Consider the following 23,037-nt stretch of genomic DNA (forward strand, 5'->3'; position numbering starts at 1 on the left):
TAACACACCCGAAAAAATCATTTCATCTGCAAAATAAAGGCAAATTGATTCATTCCGGTGTGGATTAAAAGGATTTTGATTGGGGGGCGGGGCCTGACCGGGGAGCTGAGCAGACACGCTTTTCTGTGAGCTCCCGAGCCTTGGTCCGTTTTTCAGCGGAAAATGGAGGAAACCTCACCCAAATTGGTCCTTCAGCCCACCGCAACTGGCACTGTGAAAGCAGGGGTACAGAAGGACACCTCCCAATCCTACAAACCCGCTGGGAGTCCGGGCCGGGAACTTGGGGCCTACAACGCATGGTGGTGGGGAGAGACGACTCGCCAAACCAAGCGGCACCCGAAGCATCGGGCCTCCCTACCCCTCCCACCCCCCAGGACCAATGGGGGTTATCCTGGTCCATACAAGCATGTACCTTAAGCCTAAATTGACTGCAATTGTGAAGACAGCCAAAAGCACGAAACACAAAGTCAAGCAGACGCTCATAAAATGGCGACCTCAGGCCAAACTGCAGAGCATGCTTCCACCCAGCCTCTACACGAGCATCTAGATGGTTCTGGGAGAAGCTGGAAAGACGGATGGCACATCAAACCTTTAAACACCAAGAAGAGGTGAGGCAGACCCAGGCTGTAAGGCAGAGCGGGCAGACCCCGGGAAAAACCGCTGCGCACCGACGGGCGGAACACCCATCCGGGCAGGGGAACATTAGGACCTCTCCCTCCTATCAACCGACCACACCGCAGGAGAGCCGCCTGCCGCTGGCAGTGGACAATTACCAGGGCCCTCCACAGCGCCCATCATGGGAAAGACCCGGCCCCGAGAGGCAACCGAGTCTGTGGCCACATGGTGCCAACCCCACATGATGCCGGGAATAACGGAGAAGCCCCCTGCCGCAACCACCTCCACTCCTCGCTGACCCACCTGAAAACGCTGCAGGAACTCCCGCCCAGAGGGATCCTGAGCGGCCTACACTTACCCAGTCGCACAAGCAGAGCCACCAGAAGGGGCATAGGGTGAGGCAACCCAGATTCATGCAGGCCGCGGCCCGCAACCAACAACCCAGCCCACAACGCAGAGACTAAACTATTAACCAACCGAACTATAGACTCTAATGCATGCCACCTACCATGGTAATCAGACCCAGCCATAAGCAACACATACTTCATCCCTACCAAGGGAGTACACTCACCCGGCACAGCTGGCTGTTCGCAGGCACCACACATAAGACCAACACTACCCTCGCCACCTGCATGGCGGACATAACCGCTTACCACCGCACACATATATCGACACACCAGCCTGACCCCCAGAATGTCCATCACAGCAGACTCTGATAGTACAGCTTCATCCTCACAAACCACTATAGTGCCGCAGCATGCTTCCACACTATACCACACACCTGTGTTACTTTCATTGTCATGCAATGTCTCAACCCATTCTTGCTTGTGACTGTGATTCTTATCAATATGCAGCAGTTAAATAATCATAACGCAATAGCTTGTTATAAACTACCCTAATGATTGGCAAAGGCACACCAGCTGACTCATGGTTTAACCTACTCGGTATTATACTGTTGGAATATTAAGATTAGTTCATGCACTGTTAATTTAGCATGTTACATACTGGATCTTGTAATCCATAGCCTGAATTTCCTTGCTACAGTTTAAACTTAAAAAATAAGGCTCATAAGCCGCAGATATGTCTATTCTGTACAGCTACGTTTACGCATATTTTGTTAGTTACTTTGCAATCACATGTTTACTACCGACATATCAGTATATCAGCAGGTTACTTCGCACTGAATAGCTATCTAACAATTTTCTAGACACGCTGCACTCAGACGATTCCAACGTATTAAAGGACCACTCTAGGCACCCAGACCACTTCAGCTTAATGAAGTGGTCTGGGTGCCAGGTCCAGCTAGGTTTAACCCTTGTTTCTATAAACATAGCAGTTTCAGAGAAACTGCTATGTTTATAATAGGGTTAATCCAGCCTCTATTGGCTGTCTCATTGACAGCCGCTAGAGGGCTTCCGCGCTTCTCACTGTGATTTTCACAGTGAGAAGACGCCAGCGTCCATAGGAAAGCATTGTAAATGCTTTCCTATGAGACCGGCTGAATGCGCGCGCAGCTCGGAGGATCGGAGGCGAAGAGGAGGAGGGGACCCCTTCCTCACACCAGAGCCTGGCGGGAGGGGCACCCTGAGGGTGGGGGCACCCTCAGGGCACTATAGTGCCAGGAAAACGAGTATGTTTTCCTGGCACTATAGTGGTCTTTTAACTATTGTCTAGGTCAGGCCTGTCCAACCTGCGGCCCCCCAGATGTTGCTGAACTACAACTCACATGATTCTTTCAATTAAACAGACAGCCAGGGAATCATGGGAGTTGTAGTTCAGCAACATTTGGGGGGCCGCAGGTTGGACAGCCCTGGTCTAGGTGAATAGCATGACTGTATTTGCACTGTATCTACATTGACAGCTGGGCTCCAAGCGTGGCTCTAGTATTGTGGTAGTAACTTAACATAACCGTTGTTTGCTTACCTTCAAAATGCTTTATATATGTTTTCATTAATCGACAAACAAAAAAATGTGGCATTACGAAAAAAGGAAATGTATCTACCTAACGCTAACGATGCATTAACCCCATCCTGTGAACAAACCGTAGACTTCCCTTTTCTCTCTTTTGTATTCCATATCATATGCCGCAATAAAACAAAGATTGACAAAAAAAAAAAAGATTTTGATTTGGACGGTTCGCTTTGTTTATGAACGAATTGCACTTTTGCACGTCTGCTCCACAATTCGGAATCCATTTTTTCCATGATTACTAGGATTTTTTTTCAGAAGAATTACTTAAAATGAATTTGTTGCGCGTGTCTTAAATAACAAAACAAAAAAACACATCTATGATATTAAAACAATTCATTACATGTGCCATACGTCGGCAGGTTTTACATAAAAAAGATGACCCCAACACATTCTGTATCTCCTTAATTTGTCACATTAAATAATGGCAAGTGTTTATATTTCACTTCCATAGTATGTACACCGCCAATATTAAGAATTTTTTAGCAATGACCCTGAACAGATGCCCTTATCGCACAACAATTTTACTTCTTTAGTTAAATTTTTGCTTGGTTATATTCAAAGGACAATATTAGGCGAATGTCACCTTTATCCCATAATAATCCGTGCAAACTGCTTACAAAAACACTAATTACAGTTAAAAATATCCGCCTCTTTCCTATTAAGAGATAGCATCAACAGAAAATAAAAAAGACTTAAAGCATTTTTTATTGTTTCACTGAAACGAACAGGAAACAAAAGATGAAAGAAAACTGGCATTAATGGTCCAGAGGAAGGAGGGAAGAAGGGGCCAATAAATTGGGGAGAGGAGAAAGCAAGACTCAGGATGTTTTAAACAACAACAAAAATAAAAGACAAAATACAATCTCAATAGTGAATGGTTTCACAAAACGGCAGAAGAAAAATGTCAACGGCAGCACTATTTACAATTGGAAAAAAAAAAACTAAATACAGAATAAAACAAATGGGGGTGGGGGGGGGGAGAAATGTATCGCTGCAGGATTTTTATTCAAAAGTGATGAGGGATGGGGGAAAAAAAAACCATAAAATACAAAAAGAATTTTATTCACACTACGATAATACTAACAATTTAAAAAAGGTTTTCACTTCCGGTATTGTATCCTAAAATCAATTTCTATGGTACAATTGATAACGTATCTGTTCAGCATATAAATCACAAGCATTTTCAGCACCTTTTAACTGTTTTATTTCCAAAACTTTTTTTTTTTCTGTATAAAGAGTGTGAAGGACCGTTTCAGTTTTGTTATTTTTTTTGCAGATTTTCTAACCCATGATTTTTGTCCACTTTCCAATTTTCACGGAAGCAAGATACATTTCTTCTCTAAGATGTCAAACAGTGTTGACATTGGGCCGGTATTTAGGCAAAATACTTGACTTGACTTGGCAAATGCTAAACTAGGGAATTCCAGGCTTCGAGTAGTTTGGAACCAACTTACGGGAGAGGTGTAGAGGTACGCATCTACATCCGACTGGCTTTATCTCGCACCATCTCCAACCATCTCTACAAGAGATTTGAATTCGCAATAACAGACTATTTTTTCCAGTTGAGGTGACGTTTTATCTCAAAACATGTGGAAGTATAATTAGAAGGTTCTGTTCAGAAGAGAGTGGGATTTTAAGAAGATGTTGTGAAACATAAATCACGCTGGCTATCATCAAGCTTTTAGGGAAGTTAAAATAAAATAAAAATTCATAATGAACCTAGTTTTAAACTTAGAACCTATTTTTATCGGTTAATTGTTTTCCATGGGGGAAAAAAAAAAAAAAGTGTATGATACTCGTGGAAATGACAGGAAATAAGATCTGATATTGTACGTTTCTGCTTTGTATATTTTAATACGGTGCCTTCTCACACACAATGAGGGCCTTTCGTGTTTGATGGGACTATTGCAGTTCAGTGAGAAATCTTAGTATCTCCAGAATAGCAGCCAGAAGTTACACTGTCCTAGAAATTATCTACGTGGGCTTTTTACCTCTACAACTACTGGCTTGACGGCTTGTGAGTTCTCATGTACATATAAAGAGCCTACAATAGACTTTAGAAAATAATGGTTAAAGAAACACTCCATTGAAATGTTTGGTTTTTTTAAACAATTTAGTATATATACCCCCAGTGCCAAATGCATTCATTTATTTCTGCATTGTTTCATTGGGGGTATATTTAAAAGCTTGTGAATGCTGCAGATCTTTTGTCTGCAGCTTTTGCAAGCCCTTCCCTTTTACCCAGCCCAATCTGAAAGTATCCAATCAGAGGTAGGATATTACAGTGCGCCGGCTGCTTCCATTAGCTCTGTGGAAATTGGCACAAATGTGACAGGCTCCAGACACACAATGCAGTCGAGGAAGCTGAAGTGCTTTATGTGTGTGGATTGTCCCTTTAACAGATGATAGGGGTGTAAAGAAAGTCACCAAGGGGTAAAATAAAAGTGGAGTTTTATTAACTTCGTGCTTCGAGGAAAATAAAGTTTGAAATTTCAACTCCAGATTAAAGTGGACATATAATGATCATTTTGGTTTTAAGCCAGTGACTTATATCTGTTCCAAAATAATTCAAATTTAACCTGGTTTCCCTTGAGCTGTGCAGGACTACCAATGATCTAGTCATAGCCAAAACACAATGACATAAACACACCCTTGGTTCTCACCAGCAGTGTATATTATTAGGATACAAAGTTATCTAATTAGTCAGTAAGGTTAGAGAGATGTTTATGACCCCACAAACTTTGTGACAATTCAGAAACAGGCACTATTGGCCAAGAGTGGTGCTCTGACAACCTATAATTCATACTGTGCTACACTATTTTCTAAATTATAATTAACAAGTTTTTGCCAAATTCTGTGGTGGGTTCCCTTGCAGTTGGGACATTGTGGGCACCATAACTGCTACAGCTTATTGTACAGATTATTTTGCTCGTCAAGGTGCAAGGAGTATTCAGGTGTCATCCCACTGATTTTTGTTAAACCGTTTTCAAGACGTTTGACAAAAACTGGGGCTGTGCAGGCACCCAAGGTCCGGCTCCTCTGCTGCAGCCGATAGAATGCGAACATTTCACTTTCTTATTATTTGTACAAATCCATCCAAATCTGGATGGCAATGGTAATCTGTAAGCACCAGACAAGAATCCTCCCCCCCAAAAAGTCACCCAGGTAACTGTGAAATTCCTGTAACTCTGCCTCTACGGTAAGCTCATTCTGTTTCATACAAATACAATTGTAGAATGAATTTTTGCTTGCTACCGTTCCCCCTTCTTTTCCAGAGGCTTGCAAATTTACAGATGAAAACAAGCAAAGTACATCTAATTTGCTTGAATGTGTGAGTGACCGTGATAAAAAGAGGATTAATACAACTCTTCCCCCAGAGGTGAGAATACTTTGACTCATTAACTGCTTCAATGCTGGTCAGAGATGTGAGATGCTTGAGCAGAAGGATTAGATTTAGAAAAGGGTTTAGAATGATGGTGTCCGTAAGAATGTTCACTTTAGATTCCATCACCGCCTTTTGTCCAGAAGACTAGTAAACGGTTTTATTGTTTTTTTGTGTGTTTATTCCGCTCTCTTTCGGAGGGCAACAAAAAAGGTCTTTAGAAAAGTCGGAGTCTAAAAGAGAGTCCACATCCGTCTTTTCAGACACCTGTACGAAAAGAAAGAAAAAAAGAAAAAACACGTCCATTTGTAGCCGAGTTGGGCGCTTCTCAACAGACGCTAAGAGAGGTGGAGGAGCTAGTGTCAGGTAATCCGTTCTCTTGCGGAACGTCTAATGGGGTAACGGGCTGGCACTGAGAGGTGATTTTCACCGAATGTTTGCATTTGGAAGAGCCACACTGACAGGTAAAAAGCTTGTTCTTAATGTCCCAGAATCGGTCCCCGTAATCAAATCTGAAAACAACAAGGAGGAAAACAAGTTAAGAAAAAAAAAATGCTCTGGGTCTATCGGGTGAGGTTTCTAGAGAGAGAAATGTGCGGATATCTTGCACTTCATGAGTTAATGCATTTCTTAATACAGAAAAGTGATGGCATGAACACTGAATCAGAGTAATGTGCACGGAATTGATTTTTGCATCGAATACTGCAGCTCGTTCTGACAACACACTCTGGAACAATGGCAAAGGAACTGGCTCTGAAGAACCCACCCAGATAATACATTTGACTCCATTATACAGTCACTAATGAACTTATCCAAAGTAATTGGGGAGTACTGGAAATAAACTGCTTATATGTCAGGTCACATCAGAAAACAGCCGAGCTATAAATGCCATTTTCGTTGCTCTTTAAGTAAGTAAAGGGGGAAGGGGAATCTGTTCCCAAATATTATCTGTTTGAAGGAAATTATTTTCTCACCCAATCTCCTCTCCAGCGTGAATATGTCGACTGCTGAAGAACGCTATCCGAGGGAAGCGGAGATCCTGGTGTGACATGAAGACACGGACAGGTAGCAAGTTGGGCTCACACTGGTGATTGATAAAGCGGCTGATGTTGCCGTAGAAACGGGCATCAATGCAGTAAATTTCTCCATCCTGTTTTAAAAACAAATAAAATATATTAGTTTAAAAATAAAATAAAATGTCTGTTTTCAAGAAGGTGGTTTTAGGAAAAGGCTTGCAGAAGCAAATTCCAGGTAAAATATCTATGTGCTGCTTGGCACTCACCACTTAACGAGCACAAAGCATACTCAGATGCAGTAGGAATTCATTTGCTGTCTCTATCCATACAAGGGAACAGATTAATCACATTACCAAGGAAGGAGAGAAAGCTGGAAGTCACATGGGTTTAAATCACTTTCCTGGCCCTCGCAACTTACACCAGTAATGGCTAACATTTGGCAAGGAAGTGGTTGGGGGCTGACTGGCAAAGGAAGGACATTGCAACAACTAGACGGTCAAAGGCAAGCCTTCCGGCGGTGCGATGCAAATCAGAGTGGTGTGAACAAAAAAATAATAATAATAAAAAACAAAATAACAATAATTACCAGCCTTCAACATCGTATTACAGAATCCCACCACGAGGACACCCTGGCAGTCTGTAATAATTACTGGTATTTAACATCGTATTACAGAATCCCACCAAGAGGACTCACTGGCAGCCTGTAATCATTACTGGTATTTAACATCGTATTACAGAATCCCACCACGAGGACTCACTGGCAGTCTGTAATCATTACTGGTATTTAACATCGTATTACAGAATCCCACCACGAGGACTCACTGGCAGCCTGTAATCATTACTGGTATTTAACATCGTATTACAGAATCCCACCACGAGGACTCACTGGCAGCCTGTAATCATTACTGGTATTTAACGTCGTATTACAGAATCCCACCATGAGGACTCACTGGCAGTCTGTAATAATTACTGGTATTTAACATCGTATTACAGAATCCCACCACGAGGACTCACTGGCAGCCTGTAATCATTACTGGTATTTAACATCGTATTACAGAATCCCACCATGAGGACTCACTGGCAGTCTGTAATAATTACTGGTATTTAACATCGTATTACAGAATCCCACCACGAGGACTCACTGGCAGTCTGTAATAATTACTGGTATTTAACATCGTATTACAGAATCCCACCAAGAGGACTCACTGGCAGCCTGTAATCATTACTGGTATTTAACATCGTATTACAGAATCCGACCACGAGGACTCACTGGCAGTCTGTAATAATTACTGGTATTTAACATCGTATTACAGAATCCCACCACGAGAACACCCTGGCAGTCTGTAATAATTACTGGTATTTAACATCGTATTACAGAATCCCACCACGAGGACTCACTGGCAGTCTGTAATAATTACTGGTATTTAACATCGTATTACAGAATCCCACCACGAGGACTCACTGGCAGTCTGTAATAATTACTGGTATTTAACATCGTATTACAGAATCCCACCACGAGGACTCACTGGCAGTCTGTAATCATTACTGGTATTTAACATCGTATTACAGAATCCCACCACGAGGACTCACTGGCAGTCTGTAATAATTACTGGTATTTAACATCGTATTACAGAATCCCACCACGAGGACCCACTGGCAGTCTGTAATCATTACTGGTATTTAACATCGTATTACAGAATCCCACCACGAGGACTCACTGGCAGCCTGTAATAATTACTGGTATTTAACATCGTATTACAGAATCCCACCGCGAGGACTCACTGGCAGTCTGTAATAATTACTGGTATTTAACATCGTATTACAGAATCCCACCACGAGGACACCCTGGCAGTCTGTAATAATTACTGGTATTTAACATCGTATTACAGAATCCCACCACGAGGACTCACTGGCAGTCTGTAATAATTACTGGTATTTAACATCGTATTACAGAATCCCACCACGAGGACTCACTGGCAGTCTGTAATCATTACTGGTATTTAACATCGTATTACAGAATCCCACCGCGAGGACTCACTGGCAGTCTGTAATAATTACTGGTATTTAACATCGTATTACAGAATCCCACCACGAGGACACTCTGGCAGTCTGTAATAATTACTGGTATTTAACATCGTATTACAGAATCCCACCGCGAGGACACCCTGGCAGTCTGTAATAATTACTGGTCTTTAACATCGTATTACAGAATCCCACCACGAGGACACTCTGGCAGTCTGTAATAATTACTGGTATTTAACATCGTATTACAGAATCCCACCACGAGGACTCGCTGGCAGTCTGTAATAATTACTGGTATTTAACATCGTATTACAGAATCCCACCACGAGGACTCACTGGCAGTCTGTAATAATTACTGGTATTTAACATCGTATTACAGAATCCCACCACGAGGACACCCTGGCAGTCTGTAATAATTACTGGTATTTAACATCGTATTACAGAATCCCACCACGAGGACTCACTGGCAGTCTGTAATCATTACTGGTATTTAACATCGTATTACAGAATCCCACCGCGAGGACTCACTGGCAGCCTGTAATCATTACTGGTATTTAACATCGTATTACAGAATCCCACCACGAGGACACCCTGGCAGTCTGTAATAATTACTGGTATTTAACATCGTATTACAGAATCCCACCACGAGGACACCCTGGCAGTCTGTAATAATTACTGGTATTTAACATCGTATTACAGAATCCCACCACGAGGACACCCTGGCAGTCTGTAATAATTACTGGTATTTAACATCGTATTACAGAATCCCACCACGAGGACTCACTGGCAGTCTGTAATAATTACTGGTATTTAACATCGTATTACAGAATCCCACCACGAGGACACCCTGGCAGTCTGTAATAATTACTGGTATTTAACATCGTATTACAGAATCCCACCACGAGGACACTCTGGCAGTCTGTAATAATTACTGGTCTTTAACATCGTATTACAGAATCCCACCGCGAGGACACCCTGGCAGTCTGTAATAATTACTGGTCCTTAACATCGTATTACAGAATCCCACCACGAGGACACCCTGGCAGCCTGTAATAATTACTGGTATTTAACATCGAATTACAGAATCCCACCACGAGGACTCACTGGCAGCCTGTAATAATTACTGGTATTTAACATCGTATTACAGAATCCCACCACGAGGACACTCTGTCAGTCTGTAATAATTACTGGTATTTAACATCGTATTACAGAATCCCACCACGAGGACTCACTGGCAGTCTGTAATAATTACTGGTATTTAACATCGTATTACAGAATCCCACCACGAGGACACCCTGGCATTCTGTAATAATTACTGGTATTTAACATCGTATTACAGAATCCCACCACGAGGACTCACTGGCAGTCTGTAATAATTACTGGTATTTAACATCGTATTACAGAATCCCACCGCGAGGACTCACTGGCAGTCTGTAATAATTACTGGTCTTTAACATCGTATTACAGAATCCCACCACGAGGACTCACTGGCAGCCTGTAATAATTACTGGTCTTTAACATCGTATTACAGAATCCCACCACGAGGACTCACTGGCAGTCTGTAATAATTACTGGTATTTAACATCGTATTACAGAATCCCACCGCGAGGACTCACTGGCAGTCTGTAATAATTACTGGTATTTAACATCGTATTACAGAATCCCACCGCGAGGACTCACTGGCAGTCTGTAATCATTACTGGCCTTTAACATCGTATTACAGAATCCCACCGCGAGGACTCACTGGCAGTCTGTAATAATTACTGGTCTTTAACATCGTATTACAGAATCCCACCACGAGGACTCACTGGCAGTCTGTAATAATTACTGGTATTTAACATCGTATTACAGAATCCCACCGCGAGGACTCACTGGCAGTCAGTAATAATTACTGGTATTTAACATCGTATTACAGAATCCCACCACGAGGACTCACTGGCAGTCTGTAATAATTACTGGTATTTAACATCGTATTACAGAATCCCACCACGAGGACTCACTCTCCTTTCAAGCCTTATTTTTGTCAATTTGATCAATTTCCCCAAAGAAAAGGCTGCAAGGACAGAGTCACGGCACTATAATCTGAAGTGGTTATGGTGCCAAGAGTGTCTCTTTATTCCAAAAAGATACAGTTCTTTGTAATCAACACCTAAAAATCAAACTAATAAAGAATGGAGGAACAGCGGGAAAATTAGTTTGTATTTCATGCTAAATAAACTGGCACTTATAAAAAAAAAATGCTATTTTTTCAAAAAGCCTTGGGAAGAATTTAGGGTCTGGGATCTGCCTTTTTAGACTGGTTGTATAAGTAACCTAAAATGTAAAGTCAAAAAGACACGTTCTTCGAAATGGCAATATCCCAAATTAGGACAAGATCTGGCTACATAGATTCTATGAGTAAATGGACAATGAGATTCAATGGGTAAATGGACAATGAGATTCTATGGGTAAATGGACAATGAGATTCTATGGGTAAATGGACAATGAGATTCTATGGGTAAATGGACAATGAGATTCTATGGGTAAATGGACAATGAGATTCTATGGGTAAATGGACAATGAGATTCTATGGGTAAATGGACAATGAGATTCTATGGGTAAATGGACAATGAACATTAAAGAGAGGAACGCCATGCCGTTCCCGTTATAGATCCTAAGAAAGGGAATAAAAGTCTTGGAGGGTGGGGGATACAAGGAGAAGCGTCTTTCTTCTCTGTGGCAAAGAACTGTACAAGCCAACTTTAATTACCACAGCTAATTTCAGCAGCATCGGGGCCCCAAGCTGAAAGATGCATTAAAGGAAGAGGCCGTGCCCTCGGGTGCATTCCTAATGATGTTTAATGGACGGCCAGGGCTGCACAATTAAAGTAGCTGGTGGAGATTGAGGCTGAGGGTGAATCGCACAGAACAATCCGAGCTGATAAACAGTGACAGAGAGCGGGTCTCCCGGAGACTCAGCCTTTGTACAGTCCACGGAGGCTGTGACTGCATTAAATACACATCAGCCACTCCCATCACTCCTTACAGAACTAGGTGAATCTCACCCTGGAATATCCATCACATAAGCTTGTAAGTACTTGCAAACGATGACTGCTTCAAGTGCCTATAGTCTGATGCGCCCCTAGAAAAGCAAGAGACTGCAGAATGGAGACAACAAGTAGAATAAACGTTTGCCCACTTCCTAATTCCCACTGCAAAAAGGATGATGGGTATTGTAGTCCAGTTGCAGCTTGACAACGACCAGACCTACAAACAAACCAGTTCTCCTGGCTCACCCCATATGCATGGTTTGACTCCATTGCTGCCACAGCATCTCAGACACCCTGACTGCTAACCCCCCCCCCCAGAGCTCAGATCCATCTATCTGGAACAGAGAGTGCGGCTAGTGGAACAAGACACTACACTAGGTCTGATAGAATCTCAAAATTACCTTGTTATCTAGATCAAAAAGGTACGTGTCGTCCTCTCGAACGTCCGCCTCGGTGTCAGAAATTAACTCTCCCACGTACCTGTCCGGCAAACAAAGAAAAGGATAAATACAGAGGAACTGAGTAACCCTTGCTTTATATATGTAAATAAAAGGATAAATAAACACGTTTAGGGTAGAACGACAATGAAACCGAGTGAGAAGGATTCAGAGATTGGAATCTGGAAAACTCCAGGTACACCATAGCTAATCTCGAAGGGTGTTGTGGAAATTAGCACCTAGATAAAACACCAAAATGGAACGGCCAAACCCAAACCTTCAGGATAAAAGGGAGCAAGGTTGTCAACGCACTTTGGTTCTCTTTTTATGTAAAGTTATAGTTTAAAGCACACAACTTGATTGCCTTTATTTCTGCCATTACTACCTGCACTAGCTATAAAGGTGTATAGAACATATCACGCTACCTGCACTAGCTATAAAGGTGTATAGAACATATCACGCTACCTGCACTAGCTATAAAGGTGTATAGAACATATCACGCTACCTGCACTAGCTATAAAGGTGTATAGAACATATCACACTACCTGCACTAGCTTTAAAGGTGTATAGAACATATCACACTACCTGCACTAGCTATAAAGGTGTATAGAACATATCACACTAGCTCCACTAGCTATAAAGGTGTATAGCACATATCACACTACCTGCACTAGCTATAAAGGTGTATAGAACATATCACACTACCTGCACTAGCTATAAAGGTGTATAGAACATATCACGCTACCTGCACTAGCTATAAAGGTTTATAGAACATATCACACTACCTGCACTAGCTATAAAGGTGTATAGAACATATCACGCTACCTGCACTAGCTATAAAGGTGTATAGAACATATCACGCTACCTGCACTAGCTATAAAGGTGTATAGAACATATCCCGCTACCTGCACTAGCTATAAAGGTGTATAGCACATATCACACTACCTGCACTAGCTATAAAGGTGTATAGAACATATCACGCTACCTGCACTAGCTATAAAGGTGTATAGAACATATCACACTACCTGCACTAGCTATAAAGGTGTATAGAACATATCACGTTACCTGCACTAGCTATAAAGGTGTATAGAACATATCACGCTACCTGCACTAGCTATAAAGGTGTATAGAACATATCACGTTACCTGCACTAGCTATAAAGGTGTATAGAACATATCACACTACCTGCACTAGCTATAAAGGTGTATAGAACATATCACACTACCTGCACTAGCTATAAAGGTGTATAGAACATATCACGTTACCTGCACTAGCTATAAAGGTGTATAGAACATATCACGCTACCTGCACTAGCTATAAAGGTGTATAGAACATATCACGCTACCTGCACTAGCTATAAAGGTGTATAGAACATATCACACTACCTGCACTAGCTATAAAGGTGTATAGAACATATCACACTACCTGCACTAGCTATAAAGGTGTATAGAACATATCACGCTACCTGCACTAGCTATAAAGGTGTATAGAACATATCACGCTACCTGCACTAGCTATAAAGGTGTATAGAACATATCACGCTACCTGCACTGGCTATAAAGGTGTATAGAACATATCACGTTACCTGCACTAGCTATAAAGGTGTATAGAACATATCACACTACCTGCACTAGCTATAAAGGTGTATAGAACATATCACGCTACCTGCACTAGCTATAAAGGTGTATAGAACATATCACGCTACCTGCACTAGCTATAAAAGGTGTATAGAACATATCACACTACCTGCACTAGCTATAAAGGTGTATAGAACATATCACACTACCTGCACTAGCTATAAAGGTGTATAGAACATATCACACTACCTGCACTAGCTATAAAGGTGTATAGCACATATCACACTACCTGCACTAGCTATAAAGGTGTATAGAACATATCACACTACCTGCACTAGCTATAAAGGTGTATAGAACATGTCACGCTACCTGCACTAGCTATAAAGGGGTATAGCACATATCACGCTACCTGCACTAGCTATAAAGGTGTATAGAATATATCACACTACCTGCACTAGCTATAAAGGTGTATAGCACATATCCCGCTACCTGCACTAGCTATAAAGGTGTATAGCACATATCACACTACCTGCACTAGCTATAAAGGTGTATAGAACATATCACACTACCTTCACTAGCTATAAAGGTGTATAGAACATATCACGCTACCTGCACTGGCTATAAAGGTGTATAGAACATATCACGTTACCTGCACTAGCTATAAAGGTGTATAGAACATATCACACTACCTGCACTAGCTATAAAGGTGTATAGAACATATCACGCTACCTGCACTAGCTATAAAGGTGTATAGAACATATCACGCTACCTGCACTAGCTATAAAAGGTGTATAGAACATATCACACTACCTGCACTAGCTATAAAGGTGTATAGAACATATCACACTACCTGCACTAGCTATAAAGGTGTATAGAACATATCACACTACCTGCACTAGCTATAAAGGTGTATAGAACATATCACACTACCTGCACTAGCTATAAAGGTGTATAGCACATATCACACTACCTGCACTAGCTATAAAGGTGTATAGAACATATCACACTACCTGCACTAGCTATAAAGGTGTATAGAACATGTCACGCTACCTGCACTAGCTATAAAGGTGTATAGCACATATCACGCTACCTGCACTAGCTATAAAGGTGTATAGAATATATCACACTACCTGCACTAGCTATAAAGGTGTATAGCACATATCCCGCTACCTGCACTAGCTATAAAGGTGTATAGCACATATCACACTACCTGCACTAGCTATAAAGGTGTATAGAACATATCACGCTACCTGCACTAGCTATAAAGGTGTATAGAACATATCACACTACCTGCACTAGCTATAAAGGTGTATAGAACATATCACGTTACCTGCACTAGCTATAAAGGTGTATAGAACATATCACACTACCTGCACTAGCTATAAAGGTGTATAGAACATATCACGTTACCTGCACTAGCTATAAAGGTGTATAGAACATATCACGCTACCTGCACTGGCTATAAAGGTGTATAGAACATATCACACTACCTGCACTAGCTATAAAGGTGTATAGAACATATCACGCTACCTGCACTAGCTATAAAGGTGTATAGAACATATCACGCTACCTGCACTAGCTATAAAGGTGTATAGAACATATCCCGCTACCTGCACTAGCTATAAAGGTGTATAGCACATATCACACTACCTGCACTAGCTATAAAGGTGTATAGAACATATCACGCTACCTGCACTAGCTATAAAGGTGTATAGAACATATCACACTACCTGCACTAGCTATAAAGGTGTATAGAACATATCACGTTACCTGCACTAGCTATAAAGGTGTATAGAACATATCACGCTACCTGCACTAGCTATAAAGGTGTATAGAACATATCACGTTACCTGCACTAGCTATAAAGGTGTATAGAACATATCACACTACCTGCACTAGCTATAAAGGTGTATAGAACATATCACGCTACCTGCACTAGCTATAAAGGTGTATAGAACATATCACGTTACCTGCACTAGCTATAAAGGTGTATAGAACATATCACACTACCTGCACTAGCTATAAAGGTGTATAGAACATATCACGTTACCTGCACTAGCTATAAAGGTGTATAGAACATATCACGCTACCTGCACTAGCTATAAAGGTGTATAGAACATATCACGCTACCTGCACTAGCTATAAAGGTGTATAGAACATATCACGCTACCTGCACTGGCTATAAAGGTGTATAGAACATATCACGTTACCTGCACTAGCTATAAAGGTGTATAGAACATATCACACTACCTGCACTGGCTATAAAGGTGTATAGAACATATCACGCTACCTGCACTAGCTATAAAGGTGTATAGAACATATCACGCTACCTGCACTAGCTATAAAAGGTGTATAGAACATATCACACTACCTGCACTAGCTATAAAGGTGTATAGAACATATCACACTACCTGCACTAGCTATAAAGGTGTATAGAACATATCACACTACCTTCACTAGCTATAAAGGTGTATAGAACATATCACGCTACCTGCACTGGCTATAAAGGTGTATAGAACATATCACGTTACCTGCACTAGCTATAAAGGTGTATAGAACATATCACACTACCTGCACTAGCTATAAAGGTGTATAGAACATATCACGCTACCTGCACTAGCTATAAAGGTGTATAGAACATATCACGCTACCTGCACTAGCTATAAAGGTGTATAGAACATATCACGCTACCTGCACTAGCTATAAAAGGTGTATAGAACATATCACACTACCTGCACTAGCTATAAAGGTGTATAGAACATATCACACTACCTGCACTAGCTATAAAGGTGTATAGAACATATCACACTACCTGCACTAGCTATAAAGGTGTATAGAACATATCACGTTACCTGCACTAGCTATAAAGGTGTATAGAACATATCACGCTACCTGCACTAGCTATAAAGGTGTATAGAACATATCACGTTACCTGCACTAGCTATAAAGGTGTATAGAACATATCACGCTACCTGCACTAGCTATAAAGGTGTATAGAACATATCACGCTACCTGCACTGGCTATAAAGGTGTATAGAACATATCACGTTACCTGCACTAGCTATAAAGGTGTATAGAACATATCACACTACCTGCACTAGCTATAAAGGTGTATAGAACATATCACGCTACCTGCACTAGCTATAAAGGTGTATAGAACATATCACGCTACCTGCACTAGCTATAAAAGGTGTATAGAACATATCACACTACCTGCACTAGCTATAAAGGTGTATAGAACATATCACACTACCTGCACTAGCTATAAAGGTGTATAGAACATATCACACTACCTGCACTAGCTATAAAGGTGTATAGCACATATCACACTACCTGCACTAGCTATAAAGGTGTATAGAACATATTACACTACCTGCACTAGCTATAAAGGTGTATAGAACATGTCACGCTACCTGCACTAGCTATAAAGGTGTATAGCACATATCACGCTACCTGCACTAGCTATAAAGGTGTATAGAATATATCACACTACCTGCACTAACTATAAAGGTGTATAGCACATATCCCGCTACCTGCACTAGCTATAAAGGTGTATAGCACATATCACACTACCTGCACTAGCTATAAAGGTGTATAGAACATATCACACTACCTTCACTAGCTATAAAGGTGTATAGAACATATCACGCTACCTGCACTGGCTATAAAGGTGTATAGAACATATCACGTTACCTGCACTAGCTATAAAGGTGTATAGAACATATCACACTACCTGCACTAGCTATAAAGGTGTATAGAACATATCACGCTACCTGCACTAGCTATAAAGGTGTATAGAACATATCACGCTACCTGCACTAGCTATAAAAGGTGTATAGAACATATCACACTACCTGCACTAGCTATAAAGGTGTATAGAACATATCACACTACCTGCACTAGCTATAAAGGTGTATAGAACATATCACACTACCTGCACTAGCTATAAAGGTGTATAGAACATATCACACTACCTGCACTAGCTATAAAGGTGTATAGCACATATCACACTACCTGCACTAGCTATAAAGGTGTATAGAACATATCACACTACCTGAACTAGCTATAAAGGTGTATAGAACATGTCACGCTACCTGCACTAGCTATAAAGGTGTATAGCACATATCACGCTACCTGCACTAGCTATAAAGGTGTATAGAATATATCACACTACCTGCACTAGCTATAAAGGTGTATAGCACATATCCCGCTACCTGCACTAGCTATAAAGGTGTATAGCACATATCACACTACCTGCACTAGCTATAAAGGTGTATAGAACATATCACGCTACCTGCACTAGCTATAAAGGTGTATAGAACATATCACACTACCTGCACTAGCTATAAAGGTGTATAGAACATATCACGTTACCTGCACTAGCTATAAAGGTGTATAGAACATATCACACTACCTGCACTAGCTATAAAGGTGTATAGAACATATCACGTTACCTGCACTAGCTATAAAGGTGTATAGAACATATCACGCTACCTGCACTGGCTATAAAGGTGTATAGAACATATCACACTACCTGCACTAGCTATAAAGGTGTATAGAACATATCACGCTACCTGCACTAGCTATAAAGGTGTATAGAACATATCACGCTACCTGCACTAGCTATAAAGGTGTATAGAACATATCCCGCTACCTGCACTAGCTATAAAGGTGTATAGCACATATCACACTACCTGCACTAGCTATAAAGGTGTATAGAACATATCACGCTACCTGCACTAGCTATAAAGGTGTATAGAACATATCACACTACCTGCACTAGCTATAAAGGTGTATAGAACATATCACGTTACCTGCACTAGCTATAAAGGTGTATAGAACATATCACGCTACCTGCACTAGCTATAAAGGTGTATAGAACATATCACGTTACCTGCACTAGCTATAAAGGTGTATAGAACATATCACACTACCTGCACTAGCTATAAAGGTGTATAGAACATATCACGCTACCTGCACTAGCTATAAAGGTGTATAGAACATATCACGTTACCTGCACTAGCTATAAAGGTGTATAGAACATATCACACTACCTGCACTAGCTATAAAGGTGTATAGAACATATCACGTTACCTGCACTAGCTATAAAGGTGTATAGAACATATCACGCTACCTGCACTAGCTATAAAGGTGTATAGAACATATCACGCTACCTGCACTAGCTATAAAGGTGTATAGAACATATCACGCTACCTGCACTGGCTATAAAGGTGTATAGAACATATCACGTTACCTGCACTAGCTATAAAGGTGTATAGAACATATCACACTACCTGCACTAGCTATAAAGGTGTATAGAACATATCACGCTACCTGCACTAGCTATAAAGGTGTATAGAACATATCACGCTACCTGCACTAGCTATAAAAGGTGTATAGAACATATCACACTACCTGCACTAGCTATAAAGGTGTATAGAACATATCACACTACCTGCACTAGCTATAAAGGTGTATAGAACATATCACACTACCTGCACTAGCTATAAAGGTGTATAGCACATATCACACTACCTGCACTAGCTATAAAGGTGTATAGAACATATCACACTACCTGCACTAGCTATAAAGGTGTATAGAACATGTCACGCTACCTGCACTAGCTATAAAGGTGTATAGCACATATCACGCTACCTGCACTAGCTATAAAGGTGTATAGAATATATCACACTACCTGCACTAGCTATAAAGGTGTATAGCACATATCCCGCTACCTGCACTAGCTATAAAGGTGTATAGCACATATCACACTACCTGCACTAGCTATAAAGGTGTATAGAACATATCACACTACCTTCACTAGCTATAAAGGTGTATAGAACATATCACGCTACCTGCACTGGCTATAAAGGTGTATAGAACATATCACGTTACCTGCACTAGCTATAAAGGTGTATAGAACATATCACACTACCTGCACTAGCTATAAAGGTGTATAGAACATATCACGCTACCTGCACTAGCTATAAAGGTGTATAGAACATATCACGCTACCTGCACTAGCTATAAAAGGTGTATAGAACATATCACACTACCTGCACTAGCTATAAAGGTGTATAGAACATATCACACTACCTGCACTAGCTATAAAGGTGTATAGAACATATCACACTACCTGCACTAGCTATAAAGGTGTATAGAACATATCACACTACCTGCACTAGCTATAAAGGTGTATAGCACATATCACACTACCTGCACTAGCTATAAAGGTGTATAGAACATATCACACTACCTGCACTAGCTATAAAGGTGTATAGAACGTGTATAGAACATGTCACGCTACCTGCACTAGCTATAAAGGTGTATAGCACATATCACGCTACCTGCACTAGCTATAAAGGTGTATAGAATATATCACACTACCTGCACTAGCTATAAAGGTGTATAGCACATATCCCGCTACCTGCACTAGCTATAAAGGTGTATAGCACATATCACACTACCTGCACTAGCTATAAAGGTGTATAGAACATATCACGCTACCTGCACTAGCTATAAAGGTGTATAGAACATATCACACTACCTGCACTAGCTATAAAGGTGTATAGAACATATCACGTTACCTGCACTAGCTATAAAGGTGTATAGAACATATCACACTACCTGCACTAGCTATAAAGGTGTATAGAACATATCACGTTACCTGCACTAGCTATAAAGGTGTATAGAACATATCACGCTACCTGCACTGGCTATAAAGGTGTATAGAACATATCACACTACCTGCACTAGCTATAAAGGTGTATAGAACATATCACGCTACCTGCACTGGCTATAAAGGTGTATAGAACATATCACGTTACCTGCACTAGCTATAAAGGTGTATAGAACATATCACGCTACCTGCACTGGCTATAAAGGTGTATAGAACATATCACGTTACCTGCACTAGCTATAAAGGTGTATAGAACATATCACACTACCTGCACTAGCTATAAAGGTGTATAGAACATATCACGCTACCTGCACTAGCTATAAAGGTGTATAGAACATATCACGCTACCTGCACTAGCTATAAAAGGTGTATAGAACATATCACACTACCTGCACTAGCTATAAAGGTGTATAGAACATATCACACTACCTGCACTAGCTATAAAAGGTGTATAGAACATATCACACTACCTGCACTAGCTATAAAGGTGTATAGCACATATCACACTACCTGCACTAGCTATAAAGGTGTATAGAACATATCACGCTACCTGCACTAGCTATAAAGGTGTATAGAACATATCACGCTACCTGCACTAGCTATAAAGGTGTATAGAACATATCACACTACCTGCACTAGCTATAAAGGTGTATAGAACATGTCACGCTACCTGCACTAGCTATAAAGGTGTATAGCACATATCACGCTACCTGCACTAGCTATAAAGGTGTATAGAATATATCACACTACCTGCACTAGCTATAAAGGTGTATAGCACATATCCCGCTACCTGCACTAGCTATAAAGGTGTATAGCACATATCACACTACCTGCACTAGCTATAAAGGTGTATAGAACATATCACACTACCTTCACTAGCTATAAAGGTGTATAGAACATATCACGCTACCTGCACTAGCTATAAAGGTGTATAGAACATATCACGCTACCTGCACTAGCTATAAAAGGTGTATAGAACATATCACGTTACCTGCACTAGCTATAAAGGTGTATAGAACATATCACGCTACCTGCACTAGCTATAAAGGTGTATAGAACATATCACGCTACCTGCACTAGCTATAAAGGTGTATAGAACATATCACGCTACCTGCACTAGCTATAAAGGTGTATAGAACATATCACACTACCTGCACTAGCTATAAAGGTGTATAGAACATATCACGCTACCTGCACTAGCTATAAAGGTGTATAGAACATATCACGCTACCTGCACTAGCTATAAAGGTGTATAGAACATATCACGCTACCTGCACTAGCTATAAAGGTGTATAGAACATATCCCGCTACCTGCACTAGCTATAAAGGTGTATAGCACATATCACACTACCTGCACTAGCTATAAAGGTGTATAGAACATATCACGTTACCTGCACTAGCTATAAAGGTGTATAGAACATATCACACTACCTGCACTAGCTATAAAGGTGTATAGAACATATCACGCTACCTGCACTAGCTATAAAGGTGTATAGAACATATCACGCTACCTGCACTAGCTATAAAGGTGTATAGAACATGTCACGCTACCTGCACTAGCTATAAAGGTGTATAGAACATATCACGCTACCTGCACTGGCTATAAAGGTGTATAGAACATATCACGTTACCTGCACTAGCTATAAAGGTGTATAGAACATATCACACTACCTGCACTAGCTATAAAGGTGTATAGAACATATCACGCTACCTGCACTAGCTATAAAGGTGTATAGAACATATCACGTTACCTGCACTAGCTATAAAGGTGTATAGAACATATCACACTACCTGCACTAGCTATAAAGGTGTATAGAACATATCACGCTACCTGCACTAGCTATAAAGGTGTATAGAACATATCACGCTACCTGCACTAGCTATAAAAGGTGTATAGAACATATCACACTACCTGCACTAGCTATAAAGGTGTATAGAACATATCACACTACCTGCACTAGCTATAAAGGTGTATAGAACATATCACACTACCTGCACTAGCTATAAAAGGTGTATAGAACATATCACACTACCTGCACTAGCTATAAAGGTGTATAGCACATATCACACTACCTGCACTAGCTATAAAGGTGTATAGAACATATCACGCTACCTGCACTAGCTATAAAGGTGTATAGAACATATCACGCTACCTGCACTAGCTATAAAGGTGTATAGAACATATCACACTACCTGCACTAGCTATAAAGGTGTATAGAACATGTCACGCTACCTGCACTAGCTATAAAGGTGTATAGCACATATCACGCTACCTGCACTAGCTATAAAGGTGTATAGAATATATCACA

The 23,037-nt window shown here is 40.8% G+C and overlaps 1 protein-coding gene across 8 annotated transcripts in view; it reads right to left on the reverse strand.

Annotated features, from left to right (window-relative positions):
• Positions 1-5,020: 5,020 nt before the first annotated feature.
• Positions 5,021-23,037, reverse strand: part of EHMT1 (euchromatic histone lysine methyltransferase 1) — an 88,615-nt gene continuing 70,598 nt past the window's right edge. For all 8 annotated transcript variants that reach the window (XM_063432923.1, XM_063432926.1, XM_063432927.1 and 5 more), the window contains 3 exons: positions 12,437-12,515; positions 6,943-7,118; positions 5,021-6,480 (listed from right to left, as the gene is read on the reverse strand). In XM_063432923.1, the coding sequence (XP_063288993.1) occupies positions 6,297-6,480; positions 6,943-7,118; positions 12,437-12,515 (439 nt within the window). In that variant the 3' untranslated portion in view covers positions 5,021-6,296. The remainder of the gene's footprint in view (positions 6,481-6,942; positions 7,119-12,436; positions 12,516-23,037) is intronic.

The sequence above is a fragment of the Pelobates fuscus genome, chromosome 9, assembly GCF_036172605.1.
Source record: "Pelobates fuscus isolate aPelFus1 chromosome 9, aPelFus1.pri, whole genome shotgun sequence".
Classification (NCBI taxonomy): Eukaryota; Metazoa; Chordata; class Amphibia; order Anura; family Pelobatidae; genus Pelobates; species Pelobates fuscus.